This window comes from Camelina sativa, chromosome 19, assembly GCF_030686135.1.
Source record: "Camelina sativa cultivar CO46 ecotype springtype chromosome 19, ASM3068613v1".
Taxonomy (NCBI): domain Eukaryota; kingdom Viridiplantae; phylum Streptophyta; class Magnoliopsida; order Brassicales; family Brassicaceae; genus Camelina; species Camelina sativa.
The window spans coordinates 9466087-9491337 of NC_141898.1; the positions used below are offsets into that span (position 1 = coordinate 9466087).

At 38.5% G+C, this 25251-nt stretch overlaps 6 protein-coding genes across 9 annotated transcripts; 2 read left to right on the forward strand and 4 right to left on the reverse strand.

The window, feature by feature from the left end:
• The first annotated feature begins 74 nt into the window (after nucleotides 1-74).
• On the forward strand, nucleotides 75-2202 carry LOC104765813 (reticulon-like protein B11). Of its 2 annotated transcripts, none has more exons than XM_087502356.1 (6): nucleotides 75-412; nucleotides 744-924; nucleotides 1185-1326; nucleotides 1435-1504; nucleotides 1600-1745; nucleotides 1844-2202. In XM_087502356.1, exons 1-5 carry the CDS (start codon nucleotides 367-369, stop codon nucleotides 1743-1745), a joined length of 585 nt encoding a protein of 194 aa, XP_087358482.1. In that variant the 5' UTR covers nucleotides 75-366; the 3' UTR covers nucleotides 1844-2202. The 2 variants fall into 2 exon arrangements, with proteins under 2 accessions (XP_087358482.1, XP_087358481.1); XM_087502355.1 differs by having other exon boundaries at nucleotides 80-412; nucleotides 1600-1755.
• A 48-nt stretch (nucleotides 2203-2250) lies between these two features.
• LOC104765815 (D-3-phosphoglycerate dehydrogenase 3, chloroplastic) lies at nucleotides 2251-4765 on the forward strand. Of its 2 annotated transcripts, none has more exons than XM_010489591.2 (4): nucleotides 2251-3078; nucleotides 3164-3651; nucleotides 3737-3832; nucleotides 3965-4765. In XM_010489591.2, exons 1-4 carry the CDS (start codon nucleotides 2574-2576, stop codon nucleotides 4634-4636), a joined length of 1761 nt encoding a protein of 586 aa, XP_010487893.1. In that variant the 5' UTR covers nucleotides 2251-2573; the 3' UTR covers nucleotides 4637-4765. The 2 variants fall into 2 exon arrangements, 1 of the variants encoding a protein (XP_010487893.1); XR_015591255.1 differs by having other exon boundaries at nucleotides 2416-3078; nucleotides 3741-3832.
• Nucleotides 4655-8467, reverse strand: LOC109124598 (sodium/proton antiporter 1). Its single transcript, XM_010489590.3, has 10 exons — nucleotides 7923-8467; nucleotides 7537-7713; nucleotides 7307-7435; nucleotides 7040-7216; nucleotides 6824-6930; nucleotides 6493-6613; nucleotides 5895-5956; nucleotides 5476-5778; nucleotides 5091-5385; nucleotides 4655-4984 (listed from the first exon to the last, which is right to left on the reverse strand). Exons 1-10 carry the CDS (start codon nucleotides 8151-8153, stop codon nucleotides 4865-4867), a joined length of 1722 nt encoding a protein of 573 aa, XP_010487892.1. The 5' UTR covers nucleotides 8154-8467; the 3' UTR covers nucleotides 4655-4864.
• Nucleotides 8468-8749: 282 nt separating this feature from the next.
• On the reverse strand, nucleotides 8750-10917 carry LOC104765816 (basic helix-loop-helix (bHLH) DNA-binding superfamily protein). The gene is made up of 5 exons (XM_010489593.3): nucleotides 10297-10917; nucleotides 10046-10150; nucleotides 9870-9935; nucleotides 9251-9355; nucleotides 8750-9158 (listed from the first exon to the last, which is right to left on the reverse strand). The coding sequence occupies exons 1-5, from the start codon at nucleotides 10660-10662 to the stop codon at nucleotides 8964-8966; spliced, it is 837 nt and encodes a 278-aa protein (XP_010487895.1). The 5' UTR covers nucleotides 10663-10917; the 3' UTR covers nucleotides 8750-8963.
• A 1024-nt stretch (nucleotides 10918-11941) lies between these two features.
• Nucleotides 11942-12636, reverse strand: LOC104765817 (complex 1 protein, LYR family protein). Its single transcript, XM_010489594.3, has 2 exons — nucleotides 12384-12636; nucleotides 11942-12291 (listed from the first exon to the last, which is right to left on the reverse strand). Exons 1-2 carry the CDS (start codon nucleotides 12573-12575, stop codon nucleotides 12238-12240), a joined length of 246 nt encoding a protein of 81 aa, XP_010487896.1. The 5' UTR covers nucleotides 12576-12636; the 3' UTR covers nucleotides 11942-12237.
• A 124-nt stretch (nucleotides 12637-12760) lies between these two features.
• On the reverse strand, nucleotides 12761-16585 carry LOC104765818 (homeobox protein HAT3.1). 2 transcript variants are annotated; one of them, XM_010489595.3, is made up of 9 exons: nucleotides 16387-16585; nucleotides 15269-16014; nucleotides 14977-15142; nucleotides 14745-14868; nucleotides 14553-14665; nucleotides 13915-14478; nucleotides 13533-13814; nucleotides 13348-13437; nucleotides 12761-13255 (listed from the first exon to the last, which is right to left on the reverse strand). In XM_010489595.3, the coding sequence occupies exons 2-9, from the start codon at nucleotides 15901-15903 to the stop codon at nucleotides 13037-13039; spliced, it is 2193 nt and encodes a 730-aa protein (XP_010487897.1). In that variant the 5' UTR covers nucleotides 15904-16014; nucleotides 16387-16585; the 3' UTR covers nucleotides 12761-13036. The 2 variants fall into 2 exon arrangements, with proteins under 2 accessions (XP_010487897.1, XP_010487898.1); XM_010489596.3 differs by having other exon boundaries at nucleotides 15269-15907; nucleotides 16387-16520.
• Nucleotides 16586-25251: the final 8666 nt, after the last annotated feature.

Consider the following 25251-nt stretch of genomic DNA (forward strand, 5'->3'; position numbering starts at 1 on the left):
GTTCAAATAATAAAATTAAAAATGAAATCTTTCGGTGTCTTCTTTATAACTTGCCAACCAACTTTGGGCTAAAAGTATTATAGAAGGCAAAAGCTTTAATAATTAAAAAGAAACAAAAAATTACTTTTTTAATTTTTGATACAACTAATTAAAATTTCTTAAAACTTTGTCGCCGAAGCGTAAAGGAAAAATCTTTAAATCTTTTTTTGATGTACGAAGAGAGGAGGCACGATTCATCATCCAAAGCAGTTGCGTTGTTCGGCGATCACCAAGCAAATCTTTCGACTCAAGACATCGATTCGTAAAATTTCATTTTGCCTTTACAATTTACAAACTTCTATGCGGAGGAACCCTAACTGATCCGCCATGGGAGATTCCGTTTCGGTTCATCAATCTCTTGGTGGTGGCTCAGGTGTGTATCTCTTTCTCATCTCCATTAATCTTAACCCAATTTGGTTTTCTTTACAATTGGCTATCGAAGTCGTGGCTCTTCGAGTTTCACTTTCGATTCAATCGATTTATTACGTTGGTTTGGGGTACTGCTGGATTGATCGATTACGTTTTAGGGTTTTGTTCGATTGTTATGTGCATTTGGGAAAGTTTTTTTTTTTTAATCAATTTGACGTTTTTTTTAAGGGACATTTAAGAATCTTTCGACTTGTGAACGCTTGTGTTCTTAAATGCAAAATTTGAATTTGAATCTTTTGGGTTTGTTTTGTTTTTGGTACTGGAAAAATTTGCAGTTGCTGATTTGCTGTTATGGAGAAACCGGACTGGTGCAGTGATTTTGTTATTTGCTTCTACTGGGTTTTGGTTCTTATTCGAGAGAGCTGGATACAATCTCTTGTCTTTCGTCTCCAATGTTCTGCTTCTTCTTGTTGCGATCCTCTTCTTGTGGGCTAAATCTGCTACAGTACTCAACCGGTAATCTCTGGTTTTTTTTCTGTTTTTTTTTTGCTGCGTTTTGTTATGAGAAAAGATGAAACCTTTATGCGGCATTGCTGGATTTTCTTGCTAGTATAGAGCGAGTGCATTAGCATAAATATCTACCTTCAATGTATTTTAAGTTACTGCTTCACCATTTGAAAGAGGAAGTTTTCATCGAATGAAACTGTGCTGTAAGAAATCTGAGTCATGTGTTTGTCTATTCACTTATTCTTATAAGTTAAAGTTTGATGTTTCAGACCCTTGCCTCCAGTTCCGAATATGGAAATCCCTGAGGAGTTTGCGATCAAGGCTGCTGATGATCTTCGGCTTTGGATCAATTATGTACTATCAATTGCAAGTGATATCACCATAGCTAGAAGTCCGATTCGTCTCCTTCAGGTTATACTCTAATTCATAACTTGTCAAAACCCTTTGTTGTATTGTATCCTTTTTAATCTGGATATATTTGCACGGTTAACATATCGTTGCTTTGTTGCTTTGAAACAGGTTTCATTTGTCTTGTTGGTTATCTCCTATGTTGGGACTTTAATCAACTCTCTCACTCTTGTCTACATTGGTGAGCCTTCTAACCTTTTCTTGTGGGTTATATTAGTCTATGATCTTGGTTGATACGAGTAATTAATACGTCTCTGTAATGAATGTGTCTTGCAGGAGTTCTGCTCAGCCTTTCTTTTCCTATAGTGTATGAGACATACCAAGACCACATTGATGATAAACTGAATTCGACTTCTAAATTCGTTCGAAGTGTCTCAAGAAAGTTTCCAATGCCCGTAAGCAAAGAGAAAAAACATCAGTAGGTACTAGAGTGTAAGTCTGAACAATTGAATCGTTTTGGTTCCAAGGTTTAAGAAAAAAGAGTTAGTTTTTCGACTGTGGTTTTACTCAACCGCTGCAGGTGAAAAAAAAAAACCATTTGTTCACAAGACTAATTACTGCAAGCCAGCTTTAAAAAAACACACATCAAGGAGCCGTCACTGTAATGCTACAAGAGCAGCGGAGAAAAGTGAATCACACACAGTACAGATTTTAGTTCATTTCTTTCTGTTTCTCTTTATCTGATTTCTTCTTCTTTAGTCTGTGTTGGCTCTGTTCTAGATTCTTTAATTTTTGGGTTTCTTTTCTTTTTTTTTTTTTTTGTTTTGGCCAAGACAATTTGGTGTTTTTTAGTTTTACACGAATGCTTTATGGCATTATTGTTGCAGTAGAATCGAAAAAAGATGAATCTAATACAGTTTGAAGGTTTTTTTTGGTCTATTCTAAAATTATTTTGATATGAATTTGGTTACAATTATAATGTGATTTACAGTTTTTAAAATCAATAAATTTGGTTCTTTGCACATAAAAATGACCAATAAATTTGGTTATAAAAATTATATATATTTTTTTATTTTGTAGTATGTAGGCAAAAACAAAACAAAAAAAATTATAAGATTTCTTCTATATAAAGTTTGAAAAATCAACCAAGCAGTGAGGATATGGGGGAATCCACAACAACACACTTAAACCCCACAAAAGCCAACCCCCTGAAGATGATGCCCATATCTCTCTCTCTCTCTCTCTACTCTGTTGCCCGACGATACATACACCTCTACTTACATTCCCCCCTATAGATTCCCGCCATCTCTATGGCGACGACGACACTTGTGAATCTATCATCGATCTTCTCCTCAAGGCTCGTCACTACTCCTTCCTTCAGTCAGAGGCGACGGATCATCCTCGTTACTACGTCTTGTACCGGAGGAGGAGGAGGAGGGAAGCCGACGATTCTCGTAACGGAGAAGCTCGGTCAAGCGGGGATTGATCTGCTTAAAAAGTACGCTAATGTGGATTGCTCTTATGATCTGAGTCTCGAGGAGATTTGCACGAAGATCTCTCTATGTGATGCGCTTATCGTGAGGAGTGGTACTAAAGTTGGGAGAGATGTGTTTGAGTCTTCTCGCGGGAGGCTTAAGGTTGTTGGACGCGCTGGAGTTGGGATTGATAATGTTGATTTGGCTGCTGCTACCGAGTATGGTTGTTTGGTTGTCAATGCTCCCACTGCTAACACCGTCGCTGCTGCTGAGCACGGTATTGCTCTTTTGACCGCCATGGCTAGGAATGTTGCTCAAGCTGATGCTTCTATCAAAGCTGGTCAGTTTCAATTCTGGAATTTTTTTCATGTTCTATTGAGTGATTGCGATTGTGAAATGTAGAGATGTGAGTGTTTTGTTTGCAGGCAAGTGGACGAGAAACAAGTATATAGGTGTTTCACTTGTTGGGAAGACTCTTGCTGTTCTTGGTTTTGGTAAAGTTGGATCAGAGGTTGCTAGACGAGCCAGGGGACTCGGGATGCATGTCATTACGCATGATCCTTACGCACCAGCGGATCGTGCACGTGCCATTGGTGTGGAGTTGGTTAGTTTTGAAGTAGCGATTTCAACTGCAGACTTTATCTCTTTGCATCTGCCTCTCACTGCTGCTACTTCGAAGCTGCTGAATGATGAGACGTTTGCGAGAATGAAGAAAGGAGTGCGTATTGTCAATGTTGCTCGTGGTGGAGTTATTGACGAGGAAGCTCTTTTGAGAGCGCTTGATTCCGGTATTGTTGCTCAGGCAGCTCTTGATGTTTTCACTGTGGAGCCACCTGTTGAAGGCAACAAGTTGGTGTTACATGAGAGTGTTACTGCCACGCCTCATCTTGGTGCCAGTACCATGGAGGCTCAGGTATTACATACTCTATATATACGTTTTACCTTTAACTGCATTTTGTTGCTCAGGCAGCTCTCCTGAAACTTTACCTGACGCCTAGGAAGGAGTGGCTATCGAAGTCGCAGAAGCTGTTATTGGGGCTTTGAGAGGAGAACTTGCTGCTACCGCCGTCAATGCACCAATGGTTCCACTAGAGGTAATTTCAAACTTTAACCAGAGTCCTTAATTGAGGATCAAATCTCATTATTCTAGTTCTTGGCGATATTTCATGATTATGTTTTGTCCTGCATATTCTCTGATATTGTTCAGTGGCTATATCTGTTTTCAGGTATTGAGGGAGCTGAAACCGTACGTTGTGCTCGCTGAGAAGCTTGGGAGGCTAGCTGTACAATTGGTAACTGGTGGAAGCGGTGTGAATGCTGTGAAAGTGACTTATGCTTCTTCAAGAGATCCTGATGATCTCGACACTAGACTTCTCCGTGCCATGGTCATTAAGGGACTCATTGAACCCATTTCCAGCGTATTCATAAACCTGGTTAACTCCGATTATGTTGCTAAACAACGAGGAGTCAAAATCTCAGAAGAACGTATGGTTCTTGACGGCTCACCAGAGAATCCAATTGAATACATAACTGTTCGGATCGCAAACGTCGAATCAAGATTCGCCAGTGCGTTATCAGAGTCTGGTGAGATCAAAGTAGAAGGCAGAGTGAAACAAGGGGTTCCAAGTCTAACTAAAGTGGGGTTATTTGGTGTGGATGTGAGTTTAGAAGGAAGTGTGATTCTGTGCAGACAAGTTGATCAGCCTGGGATGATTGGTAGAGTTGCTAGCATCTTAGGAGATGAAAATGTGAATGTGAGCTTCATGAGTGTTGGTCGAATTGCTCCAGGGAAGCAAGCGGTGATGGCAATAGGAGTAGATGAACAACCAAGCAAAGAAACTTTGAAGAAAATCGGAGACATTTCTGCCATTGAAGAGTTTGTTTTTCTAAAACTATAGGCTAATACTTTACATGGATGCACATAAAACCCCAAAAAGGGTAATAATCAAATTGGATGATTCATTCTGTATAATGATTATACAATCGAGTGTATATGAAACAAGTTACACAGTTGATTATTTTCCAAAGAGCATGTCGACAAAATGATATGTTACTATTGCAGCCAGCCAGAGATTTTGCCTTTGTTCTTGTTTTCTCAAGAGAAGTAACACAGAGATTGATGCAGCTTATGAACCAGGGAGAAATGGGATCTGAGCCACCGTTGTTGGGATCGACAAATGAAGATTATGAACTGCAAGGTAAGCCGCAATACCAGCAGCATAACCAGCAAAAGCAAAACCACTAACCTGCATGGAGGAAACAAAAACTTAAGTTTCTTGCTCATAGCCTCAAAAGTATTGAGTTTCAGTTTGTGTAGTTAAACCTTAGAAAAGCCAGAAGAATGTATCTTACCTTTCGGAAGTACCAAAAGAAATCAACTTTCTCCATCCCCATGAAGGCTACACCAGCAGCAGAACCGATGACAAGCATGGAACCACCAGTGCCGGCGCAGAATGCAATGAGCTGCCAAAATTCAGAATCTTGAGGGAATGATGTGAGATCATACATCCCCATTGTCGCTGCAACCAATGGAACATTGTCTATGATTGCTGATACAACACCAATAGCACTTGCGATTAGCTCAACATTGGGTATATTAGCATCAAGGTAGTTTGCAATCTCTCGGAGGATCCCAGCTGCCTCAAGGCTGAAGAATGAGTAAGAACATCACAAAATATTTTGAATTAATGAGAGTAATGGAACATTAGAATTTGGAGATGATCAGTTCATTTAATACCTGCTAACAGATAAAAGAATCCCCAGGAAAAACAGAGCGCCTTGTGTGTCAATTCGAGATAAGGCCTGAGGTACTTTGAGCTTTTGTCTTTCTGATTCACCGTAATGAATGGCATCCGTCAAAATCCAAAGAACTCCAAGACCCAACAAGATACCCATGTAAGGAGGCAATCCAGTAAGAGCTTTAAAGACTGGAACAAATACCAACGCTCCAAGGCCAACTCCAAAAACTAGCTTTCCTCTTGGAGCCATCTTTTCAGAAGCCATTACATCTTTAGAATCCTGTTCCTTTCCATTTACCTCACTGAGGAAGAAAAAGAAACTTGCATAAATCAGTCTCTGCAGTGCAAACATTAACGTGACAATCGAAGCCCAACATAGTCTCCCGTTCTGTTTGAGAATGCAAGAAGAACTTATAACCTGGTTAAGGACAAGAGGGCTAGTGGAACAGCAAGAGACACGGCAGAAGGTATAAAAAGGTCCTGAAAGTAAAGTATGTTAACCTCCATCAGAGATATCAAAATTAGTGACCAAATAGGTGAATGCTTTAACACTTTTGTCTATACAGTTCAAACTCCAAGTAGCATGTTGGAGTAACAAAACCAGCTGTTGTACTATGATGACAATAAGAAGCTCCAACAAAGGCTTTAACCACTGGGGCCTATGCCAAACTTTACTTTCTTATTCTTTCCGAGACAAATACAGATTCCATGAAGTTCCTATATCCAAAATCCGAAACACCAGAGAAAGGACCATTTTCAGGGTCTACCTCTTAGCTTTGGTATACAGAGTTAACCTAAGACCAGCCCCAAAAACGTAACAGCAGGGACCTTAGTTATAAGCTGTAACCTCCGCCACTTTCAGAATCAAGCTCCTTACTAAACAACCAAACCTAAACTCATTGAACTATACAGTCCTACTTCTAAACATCCGATGTTCCTTACTGTAACTTGCACTTAAGAAAGAATATGAGGTATTGTGATAACATTAACTGACTATCTGAGAAGAGAAGGAGTACCAGCATAGTCGGTAAGGTGGATATCTGACCATGAATCCATAACATAGTTGTAGTAACATCACCAATTGGAGTCCATGCTCCTCCTGCATTTGCTGCTATTACCACAACAGCTCCTAGAAGTCTGCCATTGGTTTACTGAGCGTGTCAACTAACATTTTTCGATAATAATACTCAACACAAAACAGAGTTTACAGTAACCTACATCATGGCATGGCCAATATGAATCCCTGAGAATCTTAAAGTCTATATCTAAGGAGTAAATATGTTTCTCATTGTGAACAAATTAACAGATAAACTAACTTATAGGAGCACTAAGAAAAGGTTTCCATACTTGCGGTATTCTGATTGAGGAACCAGTTTCCTCAATAAAGAAACCATGACAATGGTAGAGGTCAAATTGTCTAGAATCGAACTGAGGAAAAATGTCACGAAGCCGACCTGCAACACCATGTCAACTCTAAGAGTAAAGAGAATGTCCAGAGTAATAAAACGAAGAAGAGGAGACTGAAGCGAATAATTTCCAAAAGAGAGAGAGAGAGATACATACCACCCATAAAAGTGTCTTTGGCTTCCGAGTGGTGATATTGTCTGTAACCAACTTAAAACCTTGGTGAGCATCAACTATCTCCACAATGGTCATTGCGCCAAGCAAGAAAAATACAATTTCACTAACTTCAGCTGTTGCATGTTGAAGATCTAAAACAGCTATCTCAGTTGAAGGAGCCTATCACAAGAAAAATTCAAAATACGCTAATAAAATAAATAAATCATATATACATCAAGGATTAGATAGAGAAATTGATGTGATTCTCACCCCAATGCTCCGCACAACCCACAAACTCACAGCCATCAACAGTCCTATTCCACTTTTATTAAAAGCTAAAGACTCTTCGAAGATGATTCCAGCGTATCCTATTACGAACAACAATGCCATAGCAATATCCTGTATCATGACATTGTCCAGAGATAAAACAACTATAACCATTATATCTGCATTTTGAGTTTGGAACCAACAGAACATTAAAAAAAAACAAAGAATCAAACCTGATTAGCAGCAACCCAGGAATGATTAATGGCAGCTGTTCCTGTAAGAGCTGCTGCAAGAACAGCAAGGGCTTTGATTATATCTGTCTTTGGTTGGTAATTAGCCTCAAAGTAACTTGAACTAGGTTCATCAACCGAGCATATAGGATCACATGTTCCTGATGAGTCCATCAAATCCTGTGGATCATATAACAAAGATACAAAACTTTCATTAACTGTAGCAATGACCATCGATTACTTAACCCGTTTTAGTGCTATTCCGTTCACCACTATATGAAATTAAAACTTATCCAATTTCGAAATCTATAAATAAATGAATCAAAAGAGGAGATGGGTACTTGGCAAAATTGAATTTTTGTAAAAGAGAGCATCGTGGGAACTCGAACCTCATCGTCATCGATTGGTTCATCGAGAGAAGAAGGAGAAGAGCTCTTTATCTTATCCTCGGCTTTAGCGAGAACGCTATGTCTGGAAAGCCCCGAGCCTGATATTTTCGAGAAGGAGACATTTTGTGGCAATCGGGTCGAGAGAGAGATAGGAGATGAAGTCGAGAGGGCGTGTCTCTTCGTCATCTGATGCGGCGGCGCGAAGTGAGAGCCGATAGGAAACACCGCCATTGACGAACACCAGAGAGGGAGAAAGAGAGAGCAAACGAGAGAATAAAGAAGTGACGACTGAAGACTGAAGACTGAAGATGTGAAGAGGAAGAGAGAAAGTGATAAAATTATCTCTTGCCGTCCGGCGAAGTAATGACACTATCGGAGACACAAATTGAAAAAATTTGTGATTTTGCAATTATATCCTCAAATTTTGTTTGTTTTTGCAATCTAATCCTGTAAATAAGTAAATTAACTTGTAACACATTCAGTTTTAAAATAAAAACGTTATAAACTATTAGTAGCATGCAATATGTGAATCTCGTTGGCATATCGACAAGACTATCACAAACAATACTATAAATAGTAATCAATCTATTTCATATTTTTTGTTTGAAGTTGGGACGTAACGTAAAATAATTGGGAATAAAATCATTGTTAGTGCGTTTAAGTTGGTTTAGTAAGATAAACAAACGTTTTGCACGTCTAACAATTGTGAGAGATGTGGTTTGGTGGCATCGCTACAATTTAGGTGAGTGAGTAAACAAAGCGTAGCCTTTCAGTTCCACCACTGCTCGACGTGACTGAGACGACATCGACGAAAAATTGAGACAAACTTGGACCAATCTAAATCTCATTTCTCATTCTACAAACACAAAAGATTTTTCAACCTTTTTATGCCCCACCCATATAACCCCAAAAAAAAAAACAAGAATGGGTGAAAACTTCGTAAAGCACTTTTTACTAAATAAGTTACTTCTTCAGCCAAAAAAAACAAACATAAAAGGCTACTAATATATATATATAATAATCAGCCTATGACAGTAGTCTTTAAAATCCTTGATGATGCAGTGTCGACGGTGACGTAGTAGTAGTGTGACCCATCGTAGCAGGTGACCAGAAATCAGCGCCGTTGGAATTTTCCACGTGTACGGTGGATGAGACAGGTACTAGGCACAATCCTCTGCTTCTCAAGTCTTTCGCTTTCATCGCCGCCATAACATCTCCGGTGACAACTCCACCGTCCTGACATCACCGACATGTCAGTATTTCTCATTAGGGAACGGAAAATAAAAATAATAATAACAATTAGAGAGAGAGAGAGAGATAAGACTTACTGCAAGAGTGTGGTTGATAAGATAAGGAGAGCAAAGGACTTGAATCTGATCTTGTAAGAATTTGATGTAACCCATCGCTTCATGCAACACAGAAGCTGCATCTGTCTGTCAATAGTAGTTTTTTTTTTAAAGACCAATTAATTCTTTATCAGACAGAAAAGTCAAAGTTAACTATTGCAAATAGTATCATTTATGGGATATTTTTTGGTAGAGTGTTGTTGTTTATATTCTCTTTTTTTCATCTCACCCCTCCCAAAAAAAAAAAAAAAGTACACATTTCATTAATGTAATCTGTAATGATGATGGTTAAATAATACTTTACTACTACTTAATACAAATATAATTCATTGATCAACAAGTTTCATTGTCTTTGATGTCTTTTTTGAAGTTCACATTGGATGCCAATTTATGCTACACTACCCCAAATCGCGACTTCTTAAGTTTCCCTTTTGGAAAACTCAATATCAATATAATACTCAATACTATTATAAAAAAAAACAAAATCTTTTCATTTCTTTGGTTTTTAATTAAAATGATTAGAAGAAAATTTAGAGGTCTTCCTTGCTTTTGCTTGAATTCACAAAATAATTGAAGAGCATCATTATGAAAGAAGAATCACCTTGCCGTATGGAGAAACCAACTGCTGCAACGCTGCGATTCTTTCCCCTAACCTTTCTTTCCTGACCTATTTTTTTATATTAACAACACACAAACACACAAATATGAGTAAGTTTATTTAAACATTATGGTTGAGAGAATTAAAAATGTAAGTCTTTTTAAATTATAATGCCACACCTTTACAGTTCCAAGTGATGATTTATCTTGATTTCGCTTGCATTTCTTACCCGGTTGGCGATTCTGATCCGGTTCATGCTCATTACCCGTTCCGGTTCTCTTCTTCTTCACAACACAAAACAAACAAATCATCTTTAATCTTTTTTATACAGAATAAAAAAAAAAAATCCAAAGAACAAAAATGTACAAGTCTTAACATGCAAATGCAACTATGAAAGAAACAAAAAAAAAATCAGAAAGGAGAGACTTACGTTTGATGGTTTAGTAGATTTATCAACAGTGCAAGCGTCTTTAAAGTTCTTGCAATCATCGATCTTAATGCATGAAGGGTCAAGAACAGGGACTCCGGAGGAGGGAAGAGAAGAAGGTTCCAAGAAAAGTGAGGCGTCGTCGTTTTGATAGCCTCCGCTAAAACAGAGCATTCTTGAACCAGTTTTGCCTGAGAATACAAAACCTAAGCTGTCTTCTCCACCATCGCCGCCACTACTACTCTCGCGTTGGTGGTCGGAAGAGCTGAGAACGCCATCCGAGAACATAAGAAGTTCGGAGAAGCTCGTGACTCCTTCAGCTTCCACCAAAGCTAGGTCGTCGTGATCTTCTGCGCTATTATCTCCCATCGTGACTTCTTTTTTTTCTTGATTTTCGTGGAAGAAGAAAAAAAAAAAAGAAGGAAAGAAACACAAGAGGAAGTGAGAAGAAACAGAAGAATTGTTTTGGTGAAATGTTTTCTCTCTTTACCTTTTTTAGGCTTTTATAACTTGTATAATTTCACTCAGGGCTGATGTATTTTTATAAATAAATAAAACAAACAATTATGAGTATTTTGAAAGAACACCTGTCTAAATTCTATGAAGGAAAAAAAATATGTAATTGTTTCTGAAATCAGATAAGTTATACTATTTATAATCAGTGGTTAAAAACAGTTTTATGACACTTGTATTGGATATATTTCTGTAAACATTTGAGTCGATATGCAGAAGCAGAACAAAAAAGCACTGATTAGAGCTGTTAAAATATTAACAATTTTAGTAGTTAAAGAGTGATGATTAGTGTTGATTGATAGTCGTAAAAAAGAGGGGTAGAAAGGGAATCAAAGAAAGTTGAAGAGAAGATTGAGTCAAAGCCACCTGGCCCGAGAAAACTGTAGTTTTTGATTTACTCGAAGCTCTCTCTCATGTTTCGTTTCTCACCTTTTTCTTTCTTAGTAACTGCTGCTTTTTTTCTTTTCTGAGTATTCTTCTTTCTTGAACTTACACAAAACAAGTAATAAATGTCACACACACACACATATTCGTATTTAAGTAGTATTAATTTTCGATCAAACCATATTACAAAACCATACAATGTTTGTTTTTAAATATTGCCATTATCATGTTTATTAGTACTAGTTATGAATTTATGAACATACAGACACTTAAACTAAACAAAGAAGAAAATTTACTAACTGACATGTACCAGGTTCGACACGTGCAGAGACTCTGCAAACACGTGTGTGGTAGGGAAGAAAAAAAAAAAACTGAAACTCCACGACTTGGCAAAACCAGTAAATAATAAAATACATAAGAGGAAAGGTCAAATTTTTGCCAAAAAAATGAACCAATCCAACTTTGTGTTTTTTTTCTTCTTCTTTTTAACTCCAGAAGCAAAAACAATCGTAAAAGACTTTGTTTTTTGGTTAGGTTGGTTTCATATAAGATTTTTAGAGTTCCGACAATGACCTAAAACTCTTAGGGCGTTAGACTACTAACTATATGTAATTGATTTGTCCCTTTGCTATTGCTACATATATATTAGTTGTACCCAAACAATCCCTACTCTTTTGCTCGTTATTACTTCACACTGCCACAGCTCCTTTGATGTGTGTGATGAGTTTCTTTCATAACCAAAAGATAAAGATTTAAGGATTGGGATGTTTCACACTCTTAAGAATGTAAAACATTTTTATTCAGGTTCATGGAAACAAACAAGAAGCTACTCAAACAAGACAAATGACCAATTCAAGCAGTCAAACACACATAAAAGTCAAGACAACAAAACGGAAAGACAAAGACACATGACCAACCTCTGTTCTTGATATAGCTATTAGAGTATAGATAAGACTTGAGTTCAAAAGTAGAATAACTGATAGTACCCATTTAACAAATCGTCCAAGCCTTCTCAGGGACATAACGTCGAACACATTGTGTGCGTCATCATTCAAAACAAATCTCCTTCAGCTTCTTCCCCGCGGATTCGTCAATGGAATACTGCAAACGATTTAAAAACGGATCATTAGCGCAAAGGGTACCTAGAACTAGAATAGTATACGTTTTTGAAAGAAACCCAGAATCTTTGTTACCTTCTTGAGTACCCAAAGTGAGTGATTGTAAGCTCGTTGGAAGAGTTCGTCGAGGGATGTTTCGCTTTGGTCGACCTCACGGTAATTAACGAAGTTCTCCCTGGCGTACTTGGCGTAATACGGCCTCGTGTCCGCCGGTAAAAGCCTCACTAGCCTCAAAACGCCGCCGTATACTCTCAGCACCTTCTTCATTTTCCTCTACCTTCTGCTACACGCAACAAGTCCCGGACTAGACTACTACTAGTACTGTGTGTGTGTCATAAACATTCATGGGCTTTTTATGGGCCTCATGTATTAATATCATTAAAACCCAGCAATTTCTGACCGGTTTAATTCATGGTTTTAATCCGGTTAAACGAGAGCACCTCCTCTATCGATTACACAAAACCTTTCATAATCATAAACATAAGTCTTTGAAACTTATTTAACTGTTAAAAATAAAAATGAACCTATCCCTCTCATTTTGAAGAAATCTTTCTTTCTTTTGCCTCAAATTCGAGGTCTTCCGATTCACAAAGAACCCCAAAAACATGTTGTAACAAACTGAACAAACCCGATGCTTTTATGTCTTCATATCTTGGGGGGTTTTTGGGAGTATGTGTTCATGTATGTCCATGCATTAGATATAAACCGTCTTGATTGGAGTCTAAAGTCTATCTTCTCCTTCTTTTCCGGGATCCAGGATTGGTTGATTCCGATGCTACACTTTTGTTCCCTGCAACTGACTCGGTTTCCATAGAAGTTTGTTTGCTACTTCCAGCAACAGATCTCCCACATTCACCTTCCTTACCCGTTTTTGACTTTTCGACAGCTTCCTCTGAAACTACAGGTTTGCTTTTTACATAGCGCCTATGCTTAAACCAGTTACTAACCTACAGAAGATATAACCAGCTCTTACCAGAGATAAAACAGGTCGACTAAAAGGGAGAAAGCAAAAAAAAATTCACTAGAAGAAACTTCTTACTTGCATAATTGTCATTTGTAGCTCTTTGGCTAAGCTCTCCTTCGTTGCTTTGTCTGGATATTGATTCTCTTGGAAGGATATGTATAATCTCTGCATAAAAGAAGAATCCTTTTTAACTCAATAGCTTTTTCATAATAATTTAAAATTGACGCCTTTAAGCATCAAGACAGCTATATATATATTACCTGAGTTTTGGGATCTGTCTGTTTATATGCTATAGAGCTGCTTTTTTCACCAGAACAACCATTTTCTCCAGGACCTTGTTGTGGCACTTCTAAAGTATCCTTTTCATCTGCCCTTTTCGACTTTCGTCTAGGTTTCTTAGAAGTATGATCTTCTGCATTTGCAGATTGTTTTAGAGACACAGTGTCACCTTCATCTCCTGACTCGGAATCTTCTTTTCCCATTATCGCAGTTTTATAATCATCATCATCACTTGAGGAAGATGGAACATTCTCATATTCCTCCTGCACATACCATGCAATAGAAGATAGAAATCATTCAGAGTTTTTTTCCAAAAACCAAATAGAAGTTCAACTTATCAAGAAAATGAGAGAATACACTCACATCATACAACTTTTTGTAATCTAGCCTTTCAACATTCCTCCTTCTGGGAACACCGGCAAGACCATCATCAAGCACAGCATCTGACTCTGAAATGGAATCATACGGGAGCTGAGGTTTCTTTCTGCCAGGATCCTCAAGTGGTGTAGCTTCATCTTGCTGATTAGACTCATTTCCTTTGAATGATGTTTCAATATCCTCAGAGTCTGATGTGCAATCAGAATTTGAACTTTCTTGTATTTCATCTTCATCACGAGTCGGAGCTTCAGGATCATAGTCATCATCCTCAGAATCGTCGGATGGAAGGGCCATTATATCCGCCATTATATCTTTCCCTTCTTTAAATGACTCGATCATTTCGTCAGATGCAGATGTGAAATCAGATTCATCAGAACTACCATCTTCGTTCTCAGACTCGTCACTGTCCTCACTGTTATCTTCATCATTTTCATTATCATTCAAACCATCTGGATCATACTCTTCATCATCAGAATCATCTGACGGAAGATCACAATTCAGATTTTGATCTCCACCAGCCAACGCTGCTGCTGCCTCAGGAAATATTTTCTACACAAAAACTCAAGTCAGGTGTCTAGTTGTGTATCTTCTCCTTTTTTAACAATAAAAATCGACATACATACCTCCCAACTGTCGCTGACCGAAAGTTTTGTCCCTAAAGAATCATTAAGCAAGTCCAAGCTGTCATCTTTGCAATCACATCCGGGGCATAGCCAACTCTCATCATCCGGAGGAACTACAAATAATAAAACCATCATGTCACTTATAAACACCAGAAAAGAACTGCTTTAAAAAACTAGGCCAGAGATTATTACTATCATCTTTCCGCAAAGGTGGTTCAAGACAGTATTGGTGAAAGCCTCGGTCGCAAAACCCGTCACATAGTATGATATCATTATCAACAGACAAGTCCTTTGAACCACATTTTGCACAGAAGATCTGCGATTGATTATTGCTTGTATTATCAATACTTTAACAGACACAAACTGCTTCGATCAGGAAAAAACATGGGAGTAAAGCTTGAGTTGCGGAATAGTTTTCACTTACATCGTCGCTTGAAATCGCTCCATGAGAATCAAATAAAGACTCTGGAAGGCTTCCTTCAGCACAGAGTGTGTCCAGGTGCTGAAAAAGATCTCTAATTTTAACCTTGCGTTGCAGAATTTCCTTTGTGGCTCGTTCAAGCTCTTTCTCCGGCCTTAGCTTTTCCAGACTACAAAAACATATAACCAACAATACTGAGTGAAATCACAAAGAAATCTCACAGACAATACCCATGCCACTAGCATAACACATGAATAAGGCAAAAACAAAATAAAAATTTCATCAAGAGACAGACCTTGAACCTCTCCAGCCTTCTAAAGAATAGGCATCAATTAGGTTTTGCTCGTAGTTGATCCGTTTTAGCAAGTATCGAAGTTTCTTTTTGATTCTTGTGTACTCATCATCTTCTCTAACTTCTCCCTTCTTCGTAGTCTTCTTCCTTTTCCTTGGTATACTACCTACAGGTGTATTATTAGCAGCAGCCGAAGATGATCCAGCAGCAGCATCTTTAGATCTCTGAGCACTCTTGTGACTTGAAAACAAAACATTCCTTTCACCACCTCCTCCTAACCTCTTCGAACTCTTAGATGACCTGGACCGCTGGATTTCAAATTGTCCACGGCAAGGAAGACCGATAACAAGCTCACGATACGACCCAGAAAACTTGGTTTTGGTATTAGATCTCTTCTTCCCGGTTTGAGGGGTTGGTGTCTGTACTTCCTTCCCCTTTCCATTTCCCCTAACTCCGTTTGCATCATTTGGCATTTGACTCCCTGCCTCAGATGGTTTTAGAGGTACAGAGGCATTGCCTTGTTCAGATACATTGTCAACAGTTGGATCCTTAACCTCACCTCCGCTATCTACATTTATCTGCTTCAAACCAGATGCGCTACTCCTAGTTACCCGTTTAAAAGCTGCTGCTCCATTCATTTTTCTACAACCAACCTAAGTTTATTCAGCATTCCTCGAAGATTAAAGCAATCAGGGCGTTTCTAAATCAGCAAAGGACGGTTTTAATATATACACTTGGAGATTCCTATACTGAAAAACATAGAAGCGAAACACGTACATTATTAGATCAGAATCAATATGAGCAAAAACAACACAAGAATTAACCCACAAAAGAAAAAATGGCAGCTTTTGTAAATGTTTGAGTTTCCTAAGTCATATAAAGCTACTACTCAGGGGTGGTTGACAGAGATCTTAAACAAAGACATAAGACAGAAAAACAGATCGACCCCTTGATAAACTAATCTTAGCTAAAACGAGGTTAGATTTGGGTATTTGATTCCAAAGAACCCTATTGCTAACTGCTAAGCTGAGTATTGAAATTTTCTACGCAATAAGAAAACAACCCCAGAAACTAAAATGTCAGGTTCTTCCTTCGATCTCTCTCTCCGCCAAAAATTTTACCTTTTTCCCTCGCCCGCGAAATGTCCCGCGAGATTTTTCGAGAAGAAAGAAACTCGATGGGCGTGAATTGAGAAGAAGAAGATGAAGAAGGAGAAGAAGAAGAAGAAGAAGAGCCTCTCTCTCAGATAAAGGGGGCGGACAGAGAAACCTTGCAAGGCTTGGGACTCATTTATGGATTACATTCTTAATGGATCTACTTATGAGGCCCATTCGTACCAATGTCGTGGTTAGCATTTACCATTCATTTCTTTATGGAATCGGAATAGTTAACCAACTTATCTTGACTAAGAAGAAATGATATCCGCGAACCAAAATTTTATTTGGTAAATTCTATATTTACCAATATGGGACTGAGTGATCATCAACTACTGTTAATCTTGGTCGGAAAATACTTGGCTCTTTGTTTTTCAAGAACCGGCAAAATAAGTGTCATTAAAAATCCTTACAAAATAAAAGTGTCAGATGGCCTCACCACCACCATATAGATTCCCTCAAATCCCTTGATCACAACCTGATGACGATTGACGGGCCTTCTTTGCATTCACGTCATTACTGGCTCCATCTGCAGGCCGTTTTCCTCTGTGGTCGTAAAAGGTGTCCTAGATAAAGGAAGGCGTCTCTGCCTGCAAAACCATCACATACATGATGATATGACATCAATCATATAAAACTAACACAACTGTTGACCCACTCCCTTTGCTCATTTCTAGACTAGGAATAATGATGATTGGCCTAACCTTTTTGATTAAGTCGGTTATATGTCTTTCCTCTGGGTTCTCCTCGTGTTCTTCAGTTTCTTTCTCTTTCTCTTTCTCATCTATATCTACGATGAAAAAATCAGAGAGAAGGTGCATCGGCTTAGGAGTAGCCTTAACATATTTTCCTCTTTTAGGACCTGCACCCACAACCATGTACATGGTCGCTAGCGAAACCCTAACACATCCATTGTCAGCAACTGTTAAGGTATAAAGAAACACAACACACTTATTCACACTTGAAACGCGCCAAGCCAACGCTTCTCTATTCAATTTTATTAACAAAATTTATCTTTTACAAGGATACAATTTTGTCTCGGCCCTTATTCAACCTATTCTACCCAATAGGATTGATCCCGACTAAGAATGAATTTAAGACTTTCTCCTTTCTATCTAACACAACATCTTGTGTAGATCTAAGAGAAGAAAACCAACCCTCTCTCTTTTTATCTATAAGAGAAGAAAACCAACCCTCTCTCTTTTTTATCTAAACTCTCACCAATGTAGATCTAAGAGAAAGAAAAACAATTCTCTGCGCACTTAATCACCTCTCTGATTAACGTCACAAAGAACTGAGAACACACTTTCTAAGCCTTATTTTTCTGGCTTCAAAGTTTACAACTGTATCAATATTCTATAGTGCTCAAATTGACTCGTGGCCTACTCCTAGAATATATATACACGACTTGAGAATCCCTAGAAGGTGAATCTCCAAGTATCAATGGATAAGGAAACTGTTTCCTCTCAAGCTTATCTTTTCCTTATTTGTTGTAGAGAATATTCTTCATATTTCCAAGGATAAGGAAACTTCTTGCTGCTCAAGCTTATCCTTTCCTTATTTGTTGTGGAGAATATTCTTCATATCTCCTTATATCTCCAAGAGCAATCTCGTCTCTATCTTTAATGTCAAGTCATCAACTTTTCTCGACACATCATCACATCCACTCATGTCTTGCCACGCCAGCTCACACATCCATCTCAGCAACTCGGACGTCTGTGATCTAATGCAGCTTCCTGATTGGCACAACGCTCTGTTCGGTACAACGACTTGTTCTTCACAGCGAGTTGTTCCAGAATCTGCATTTACAATCTCCCCCTTTTTGACTGAGTTTGATACTCAAGCATCTCTCTGGTTCAACCTGAAAAGACACTCCAACAAACACAAGCCAAAAACAGAACAAACAACAACTAGACAAACCAACAGTCATTATCTAGTAAAATTAATCAACAGCTTGTTCAAACAAAACTATGATTAAGAACCTAACAATCAGAAACCCCAGCGGGCCGCAGCGGAAACCATGTTCTTAATAGCTCTCTAATCAGACTTAATCAATTGGCATATTTTCAATCATTAACAACCTAAGATCAATAACCACCATCAACCAAAGATCAACCAATTAATCAATTAAGTCTCCCCCATAAATAATGATTCTCCACCTAAACCGTAACTACAAGGATTCTCCCCCATAAGTACAGAACTCCTTATCATTAGGCGTTGCTTAGAATTATATCAAAAACCAGAACCAAAATCATTCTCCCCCAGCTTGAGTGATCTTCTAGGTCAAAAACAGACATATGTATCACAACAATATACTGAGTTATGGAAATCACTTACCTGCTAACAGTGCTTCGCATCCTTAGGTACTATGATGATCAGTCTCGTCGCCTATTGAAACAGCTTCATGTTTGTAGGTATTTTGACTCTCCTTGCAACCACAACTGGATGTTGGTAATAGGACGCTGATAGTCGAGAATTCGAACAGCAAATAGCTCTTTGATCAAATCACAGTGTGAATGTGACCATACACAAGCTTGGCAGGAAAAAAATAGCACCTTGTGTATCATGTTCTACACTTTCAAACCTCTGCTTCATTGTAATAACCTTCATTCTTGCATCTAAACCAGTTTCTTTGAATGATTCTACATAGAGTTTTGTTGCCCTTACATGTCTAATACCAACCTAGCCATTTACTCCACCATAATCAAACAGAGAGTTGATTGTACATGTGAGACTCCAAATGCATAGCTCCTCACAAGAACATTCACTATCTTGATCAAACCTCTGACAGTTGACAGATTAGCACACAAAACTCATATACCTTTGATTATGTAAGGCTTAATCTCAGGCCCAGTTTTTCAGCAGTCCAGCAGCTTTAAACATCCTCATACATCATCATTGGAACCAAACACAAATGTTTGTTCTTCAATGGATGTATCTCAATCCTAAAACAGAGTATCACACACCTCTGTTTTCATTATAGATAACATGTCTCATCACAATCATATGCACCTATAGATCATCAAGGGTGAGGTGATCTCCCATCACTCTTTTGCTGACTCCACGAGACTGAAGTATCAACACACTTCTACAGATTCTCTCCTAACTCAAGAGGATGTATTCTTGGGGATACAGATGATACTGCACACGTCAAACAACTGTTGGGACATAGACACTTGCTTCGTAGCACAATCCATCTTATGGTAACAGTCCCTTGCATCAAAAAATTGATCAAGGATGAAACTCAAATGAACAACCACCTGTTGTACATACATGATAGTCATATAACAACTTGCGAGCACAGTCTTCTGTCTAGGAACTCTCATCAGCCTCCAATACATGTAGCTCCATTCCTTCGTATCATGGAACTAACACTATACTCATATATCGATACAAACTGAGTATTAGTCTTTCGAATCGTCCTCAGACGCATGATGACTCAACAACAATCCTCTAAAGCACTTTCACTACTTGAACCAGGTTGTGAGTTTCAGTAACAGCTACTTCCAATCTTTCAGTACTCATGGGACACTTATTTTCACCCAAATAATTAGATGAACACGCAGCTCCTTGATCCTACTTCCATGATCAATCCATCGTTCAAGATGTCAGACCCTTGATCAATTGCTACTCTCTGGATTTTACCACTTAGAGAATCATGATCATTCTTGTGAGCTGAAACAAATGAGCTTAAACCTGAAACACTTAATACACATTAGTGCACACATGCTGAAAACATACAAGCATTCTTTATCAACAATATCTACAATCAGCCTCGTGTTCTAGACATCAATCATCTGAGTTTACATACACAACATTGATTTTACAACACATTTTTCCTTTTTACCCATTTACACATGATCTCAGACTTCCAAACATAGTTAAAAACACAAGAAGTGAGGATACCAGAAAAGCAATAGACCATCAAGAGCACTATTATATTAATTTTTACTTCTTAAAGCAAGAGGTTTTCATACCTTGAGATATGTTTTGTGATGTGTGCCAACCACTTGTTCAGGACTTCACCAGAAACTACCACAACCTTTTGTGAATCTTCAAAGAACAGCTCTATGATCAGTGGCTAGTCTTTCGCTTTGGCATGCCTTTGATTCTCATGGTTCACCATCAACGTGAAGTAGGCAGCTGGTATTACCTTTGGAGAGTGCATTGACAGAATTGTATCAAGTCTTTTTTTTTTTTTTTTTTTTGACTTTGCATGATACACTACCTTAGAGCTTAGATCCAACAGACATGAATGATCTTCAAAGTTAATGATATGAACGATCTTCTGCTGAATCTCCTGATTTCTATCAGCGATATCACTTGACTTCTCAACCTTGGATATTTGTGCAATCCCTTGTTATTATTCTTCAGGGCTCTGCTGCAGAGGTACCAGCCACATTTTTTTTTTAAAACTTACAAACCACTGATACTTCTTTCAGAATGGAATGCATAATAATGCCTCTCCTCAACTCTTTGACCTCCTAATTCACGAAAACGTTTTATGAGATCCCCAATATGAATTGGCATGACAGGCAGATGTTTTCCACTAACTCTTGCTTAGACAGAGTGCTGATCTTTTATACATTCTAGGAATTTCATGGCATGTTCTGATGCATGTCCCTGTATCTGATGAACACAACTCACCTAACATATTAGTCTCACAAACACCAACGACTTTTCTCAGAAACATGTGTTGATCAAAGTCTAATGGTTTTGTAAAAAAATCAGCAATTTGCAAATCAGTGCTCTAATGTTCTATTACTATCAGTTTCTCAACAACTACTCTATGAATAAACTGATATTCAGGGTCCTATAATTTAATTTTAGTATCTAATACATGATTTTCAACAATATTAGCAAACAAACAATTATCACACAAAAATTGAAGCATGGTCTAAGAATGTATTGTACGTTGTTCTCAATTATTTGATCCTCATCAGGTGACTAAACCAGGTTCCCAAGGCATTAACCTTAGATTCAACAATTGAACAAAGTACCTTAACAAGCTTCTGAGCGTAGCAGAAGATCAGCTTTGTTCCCAAAAGGCAATAGCCACGAGATCCTTCACAGTGATTCAGAGAGCGATATCTCTTCAAGTTTCTACTAGCTCCTTTCGTCAAGATCAACCATGTGTTGCATGTGCCTTTGAAATACTTGAAAATTCTTTCAGCAGCTTGCATGTGTGATACTTTACAATTGTCACTAAAACACTCAAAGCTTGCAATAACATAACAGATGACTGGTTTGCTGGTACAACACATCTTCAGACGACTAATCAGTCCACCGTGCCAAATACCATTTACACAATCTCTTGAATCATCTTCTAAGATAGAACATTTCCAACTCCCATGGGTGTGGCTTCATCTTCACTTCTTTGTAACTCTCATACACTGATCAAACCTTTGGCATACTCGCATTGGTATATGAATACCTGAAAACCTTGCAGCTGCTCCAAGTAAATAGTCTTATGAAAGAAGTCATTCCTAGCAATACTGCTAACATCCATCTGATACATCATGAAGTTATGCACACGGACAATACCTATTAGGTTTCTGATTACCTCGTGTTGAAGTGCAGGTGTTGCATCTAGCAAACTCTCCTTAGAGCTTTGTATGACCACTCATGCCTTGTTCTCCACAACTTGTCCACGTTTGTCTCTTCTGTTCTTGAAGACCCACAGACAATTGACTTCGTTCAGCACAATGATTTTATCAGCAAGAGTATGACCTACAACGACGTCTATCGACCTAGGTGCCACCTCTATAGCTTCGCCCGTCTGAGATATATTACATTGTTGCAGTTTGAATCCATTTGCAAAGCTCTGACTTGCCACACCATTAATCTGCCTCTGAACAACTCTGTGTAGTAGCAGCAGACACAACTACTCTGCCCTCCTGAATTCTTCCAGCAGCTTCTTGATGGATGTGATTCTCAATGTTTCCTGACTGCTGCAGTTTACACTTAACAACAACTAGTTAAAGCACTCCTTCTGAGATCATGTATCTAGGCATCATCGAACACTACTGATTGAGCTCTTTTGCTTGTGGATTGGACGACTTCCATATATAACTATTATTCGAGTGCTGACCTTCGACTTGAATATTGTGGCGCTCATCAACCGCCTGACATCCTTTCTCAGTGAAGGTAACCTCTAACTCCTCATCACACACCCAACTGCTGCTATTCAGATTGGTTTTTACACCATTGAAAAGGTAGACAAATTCCAAAGTGGGCTGATCTTTACAACGAGATTTACCTTTGCCTCTAATTTTACCTTCAGCTTCATCTTCAAAAGTGACCATGTTAACTAAGCCTTCTTCAAAGTTGTGTAGCCTTCCTTGATTCACAGTCATGTGCCTTGAGCAACCACTATCAAAGAACCAGTGCTTGAGCACAATAGTCTGTCGATCATCAACAGTGTGCGCAACATAATAGGTCATGGCACACTTCTTGATGTTTACTCGCCCATATCTTCAAACATCATTGTAACACTCCTTCAGATGTGTGAGTGGTATAGTACAATCCAGACACCTGAAACAAGCAGCTTTGTGGAGGCTCTGACTTGTATAGTAACAATGACATGGTCTTTTGTTCAGATCTTCGACACTCCACAATACCAACAACGACGCAGTTTCCCTCTCAGGTTGTTCACAACAATCGTCTGTTTAGTCTGATGCAAGTTGAACTCAGACACCCATTTGACAGCATCACATCCATTTTGCAGCACTTCTGTTCCATAACCTATGTATGAAATCTTCTGACCATTCAAAGATCCATTAACTACACTCGTGACACCGCTTGAGTTTCCTCCATGGTTCCTTATACCACAATTTGCAATCATAGTACCTTTGTGAGTGATCAGCCCCCTGCACAGATCTTTTACTCCTTTATTGAGGTTCTTGTTATTCCTTAGCTGATCCTCAAGGCGTTGTCTCAACAAAGCCGAAATGACTTTTTCTTCAGACAACAATTTCTCAAGAGTGAAGACTCTACAAAGTAGCTATTCCTTCTCAGACACCAGATCATAATTCTCCTTCTTCTGCAGAATCAGATCCTTAGACAGAGCGATGACTTGTTTCTCAACAGATAAGCCACCCACATCAACCTTAGGCTTCAAAACAGACTTCTGATTCTCATCATCTTCTTTGGTTGAATCAATATCACTCCATGTCAGAAAAGGTTTCGTATGACCACAACCTTGACAGTTATAACACTTCAACACGCTTCTTCTTTCAAGTGCAGAACATTCTGATTGGAAGTGTCCATAACCTTGATAATCAGAACTCTGAGATTCTTTCTCTGCACCAGATATGGATGATGAAGATTGATACTGACGTTGTACACCCTTCATCCTTCTGAATTGCTTCTTACTCAGTACTTCCTCATTACCTTAAACAGACGTCTGAGTTTCTACAGTCTTCAGAGTGAATGATTCCTCAGCCTTCTGATCATTCTTTCTCATCTGCAGTTCATCTGTTTGAACTAATTTCACACACAGATCAACCTTCTGTTCACCAGAACTTAAAACACATTTACCATCAGATTTGTGAGAAAGATATCCATGTGATAAGCTTCTGAGAAATTCCTTGACAAACCTCTTATCCTTGTATACATTCTTCACCCTTCTGGTTTCCTTAGAGAAGGCTTCTAAAAGATCCCAAGCTTCTTTCACCGACATACACTCTTGCACCATCGCGAACAGATCCATCAACAAGCAGCTGAAAATAGTAGATAGCGCTTCAGCGTTCTGTTTTCCCTTTAACTTCTCCTCACCCGTCCACAACTTATAGGGCTTTATTACAGTTTCTCCTCTGATGTTCGTAAATGTTGGAAGTGACCATCCATCTTTAACAGCGAACCAGGCTTTCATATCACGACTTTGTATCATTTGTCTGATCTGTGCTTTCCAATCATCATAATGCTCAGCGTCAAGCATCAACGGATTGTTCTCATCAACGAAATGTTGTGGATTCTCCATACCTCGTCTCAAGATCTCACATGTTGAAAAGATAAACAATTCTTTTATCAGGCGTCTGCTCTGCTACCAATTGTTAAGGTATAGAGAAATACAACACACTGATTCACACTTGGAACGCGCCAAGCCAACGCTTCTCTATTCAATCTTATTAACAAAATTTATCTTTTACAAGGATACAATTTTGTCTCGGCCCTTACTCAACCTATTCTACCCAATAGGATTGATCCCGACTAAGAATGAATCTAAGACTTTCTCTTTTCTATCTAACACAACACCCTGTGTAGATCTAAGAGAAGAAAACCAACCCTCTCTCTTTTTATCTATAAGAGAAGAAAACCAACCCTCTCTCTTTTTTATCTAAACTCTCACCAGTGTAGATCTAAGAGAAAGAAAAACAATTCTCTGCACACTTAATCACCTCCCTGATTAACGTCACAGGGGACTGGGAACACACCTTCTAAGCCTTATTTTTTTGGCTTCGAAGTTTACAACTGTATCAATATTCTAGAGTGCTCAAATTGGCTCATGGCCTACTCCTAGAATATATAAACACGACTTGAGAATCCCTAGAAGGCGAATCTCCAAGTATCAATGGATAAGGAAACTGTTTGCTCTCAAGCTTATCTTTTCCTTATTTGTTGTAGAGAATATTCTTCATATTTTCAAGGATAAGGAAACTTCTTGCTGCTGAAATCCTTTCCTTATTTGTTGTGGAGAATATTCTTCATATCTCCTTATATCTCCAAGAGCAATCTCGTCTCTATCTTCAATTTCAAGTCATCAACTTTTCTCGACACATCATCACATCCACTCATGTCTTGCCATGTCAGCTCACACATCCATCTTAGCAA

Bases quoted from the DNA above. Each gene is read 5' to 3' on its own strand.
- LOC104765817 (XM_010489594.3), bottom strand. From the start codon at position 12,575: ATGAAGAAGGTGCTGAGAGTATACGGCGGCGTTTTGAGGCTAGTGAGG. The intron at 12,292-12,383 runs GTAACAAAGATT...AATCGTTTGCAG, and splicing joins CACTTTGGGTACTCAAGAAG to TATTCCATTGACGAATCCGC.
- LOC104765816 (XM_010489593.3), bottom strand. From the start codon at position 10,662: ATGGGAGATAATAGCGCAGAAGATCACGACGACCTAGCTTTGGTGGAA. The intron at 9,936-10,045 runs GTGTGGCATTAT...ATAAAAAAATAG, and splicing joins CATCACTTGGAACTGTAAAG to GTCAGGAAAGAAAGGTTAGG. The intron at 9,159-9,250 runs GTAAGTCTTATC...CGGTGATGTCAG, and splicing joins TTATCAACCACACTCTTGCA to GACGGTGGAGTTGTCACCGG.
- LOC104765818 (XM_010489595.3), bottom strand. From the start codon at position 15,903: ATGAATGGAGCAGCAGCTTTTAAACGGGTAACTAGGAGTAGCGCATCT. The intron at 14,869-14,976 runs GTAAGTGAAAAC...AATCAATCGCAG, and splicing joins GAGCGATTTCAAGCGACGAT to ATCTTCTGTGCAAAATGTGG. The intron at 13,438-13,532 runs GTAATATATATA...TCTTTTATGCAG, and splicing joins AGACAGATCCCAAAACTCAG to AGATTATACATATCCTTCCA.
- LOC104765815 (XM_010489591.2), top strand. From the start codon at position 2,574: ATGGCGACGACGACACTTGTGAATCTATCATCGATCTTCTCCTCAAGG. The intron at 3,079-3,163 runs GTCAGTTTCAAT...TTTTGTTTGCAG, and splicing joins TGATGCTTCTATCAAAGCTG to GCAAGTGGACGAGAAACAAG. The intron at 3,833-3,964 runs GTAATTTCAAAC...ATCTGTTTTCAG, and splicing joins CACCAATGGTTCCACTAGAG to GTATTGAGGGAGCTGAAACC.
- LOC109124598 (XM_010489590.3), bottom strand. From the start codon at position 8,153: ATGGCGGTGTTTCCTATCGGCTCTCACTTCGCGCCGCCGCATCAGATG. The intron at 7,436-7,536 runs GTTTGATTCTTT...GTCATGATACAG, and splicing joins CCTGGGTTGCTGCTAATCAG to GATATTGCTATGGCATTGTT. The intron at 4,985-5,090 runs GTAAGATACATT...TCCTCCATGCAG, and splicing joins TCTTTTGGTACTTCCGAAAG to GTTAGTGGTTTTGCTTTTGC.
- LOC104765813 (XM_087502356.1), top strand. From the start codon at position 367: ATGGGAGATTCCGTTTCGGTTCATCAATCTCTTGGTGGTGGCTCAG. The intron at 1,327-1,434 runs GTTATACTCTAA...GCTTTGAAACAG, and splicing joins GTCCGATTCGTCTCCTTCAG to GTTTCATTTGTCTTGTTGGT. The intron at 1,505-1,599 runs GTGAGCCTTCTA...TGTGTCTTGCAG, and splicing joins TCTCACTCTTGTCTACATTG to GAGTTCTGCTCAGCCTTTCT.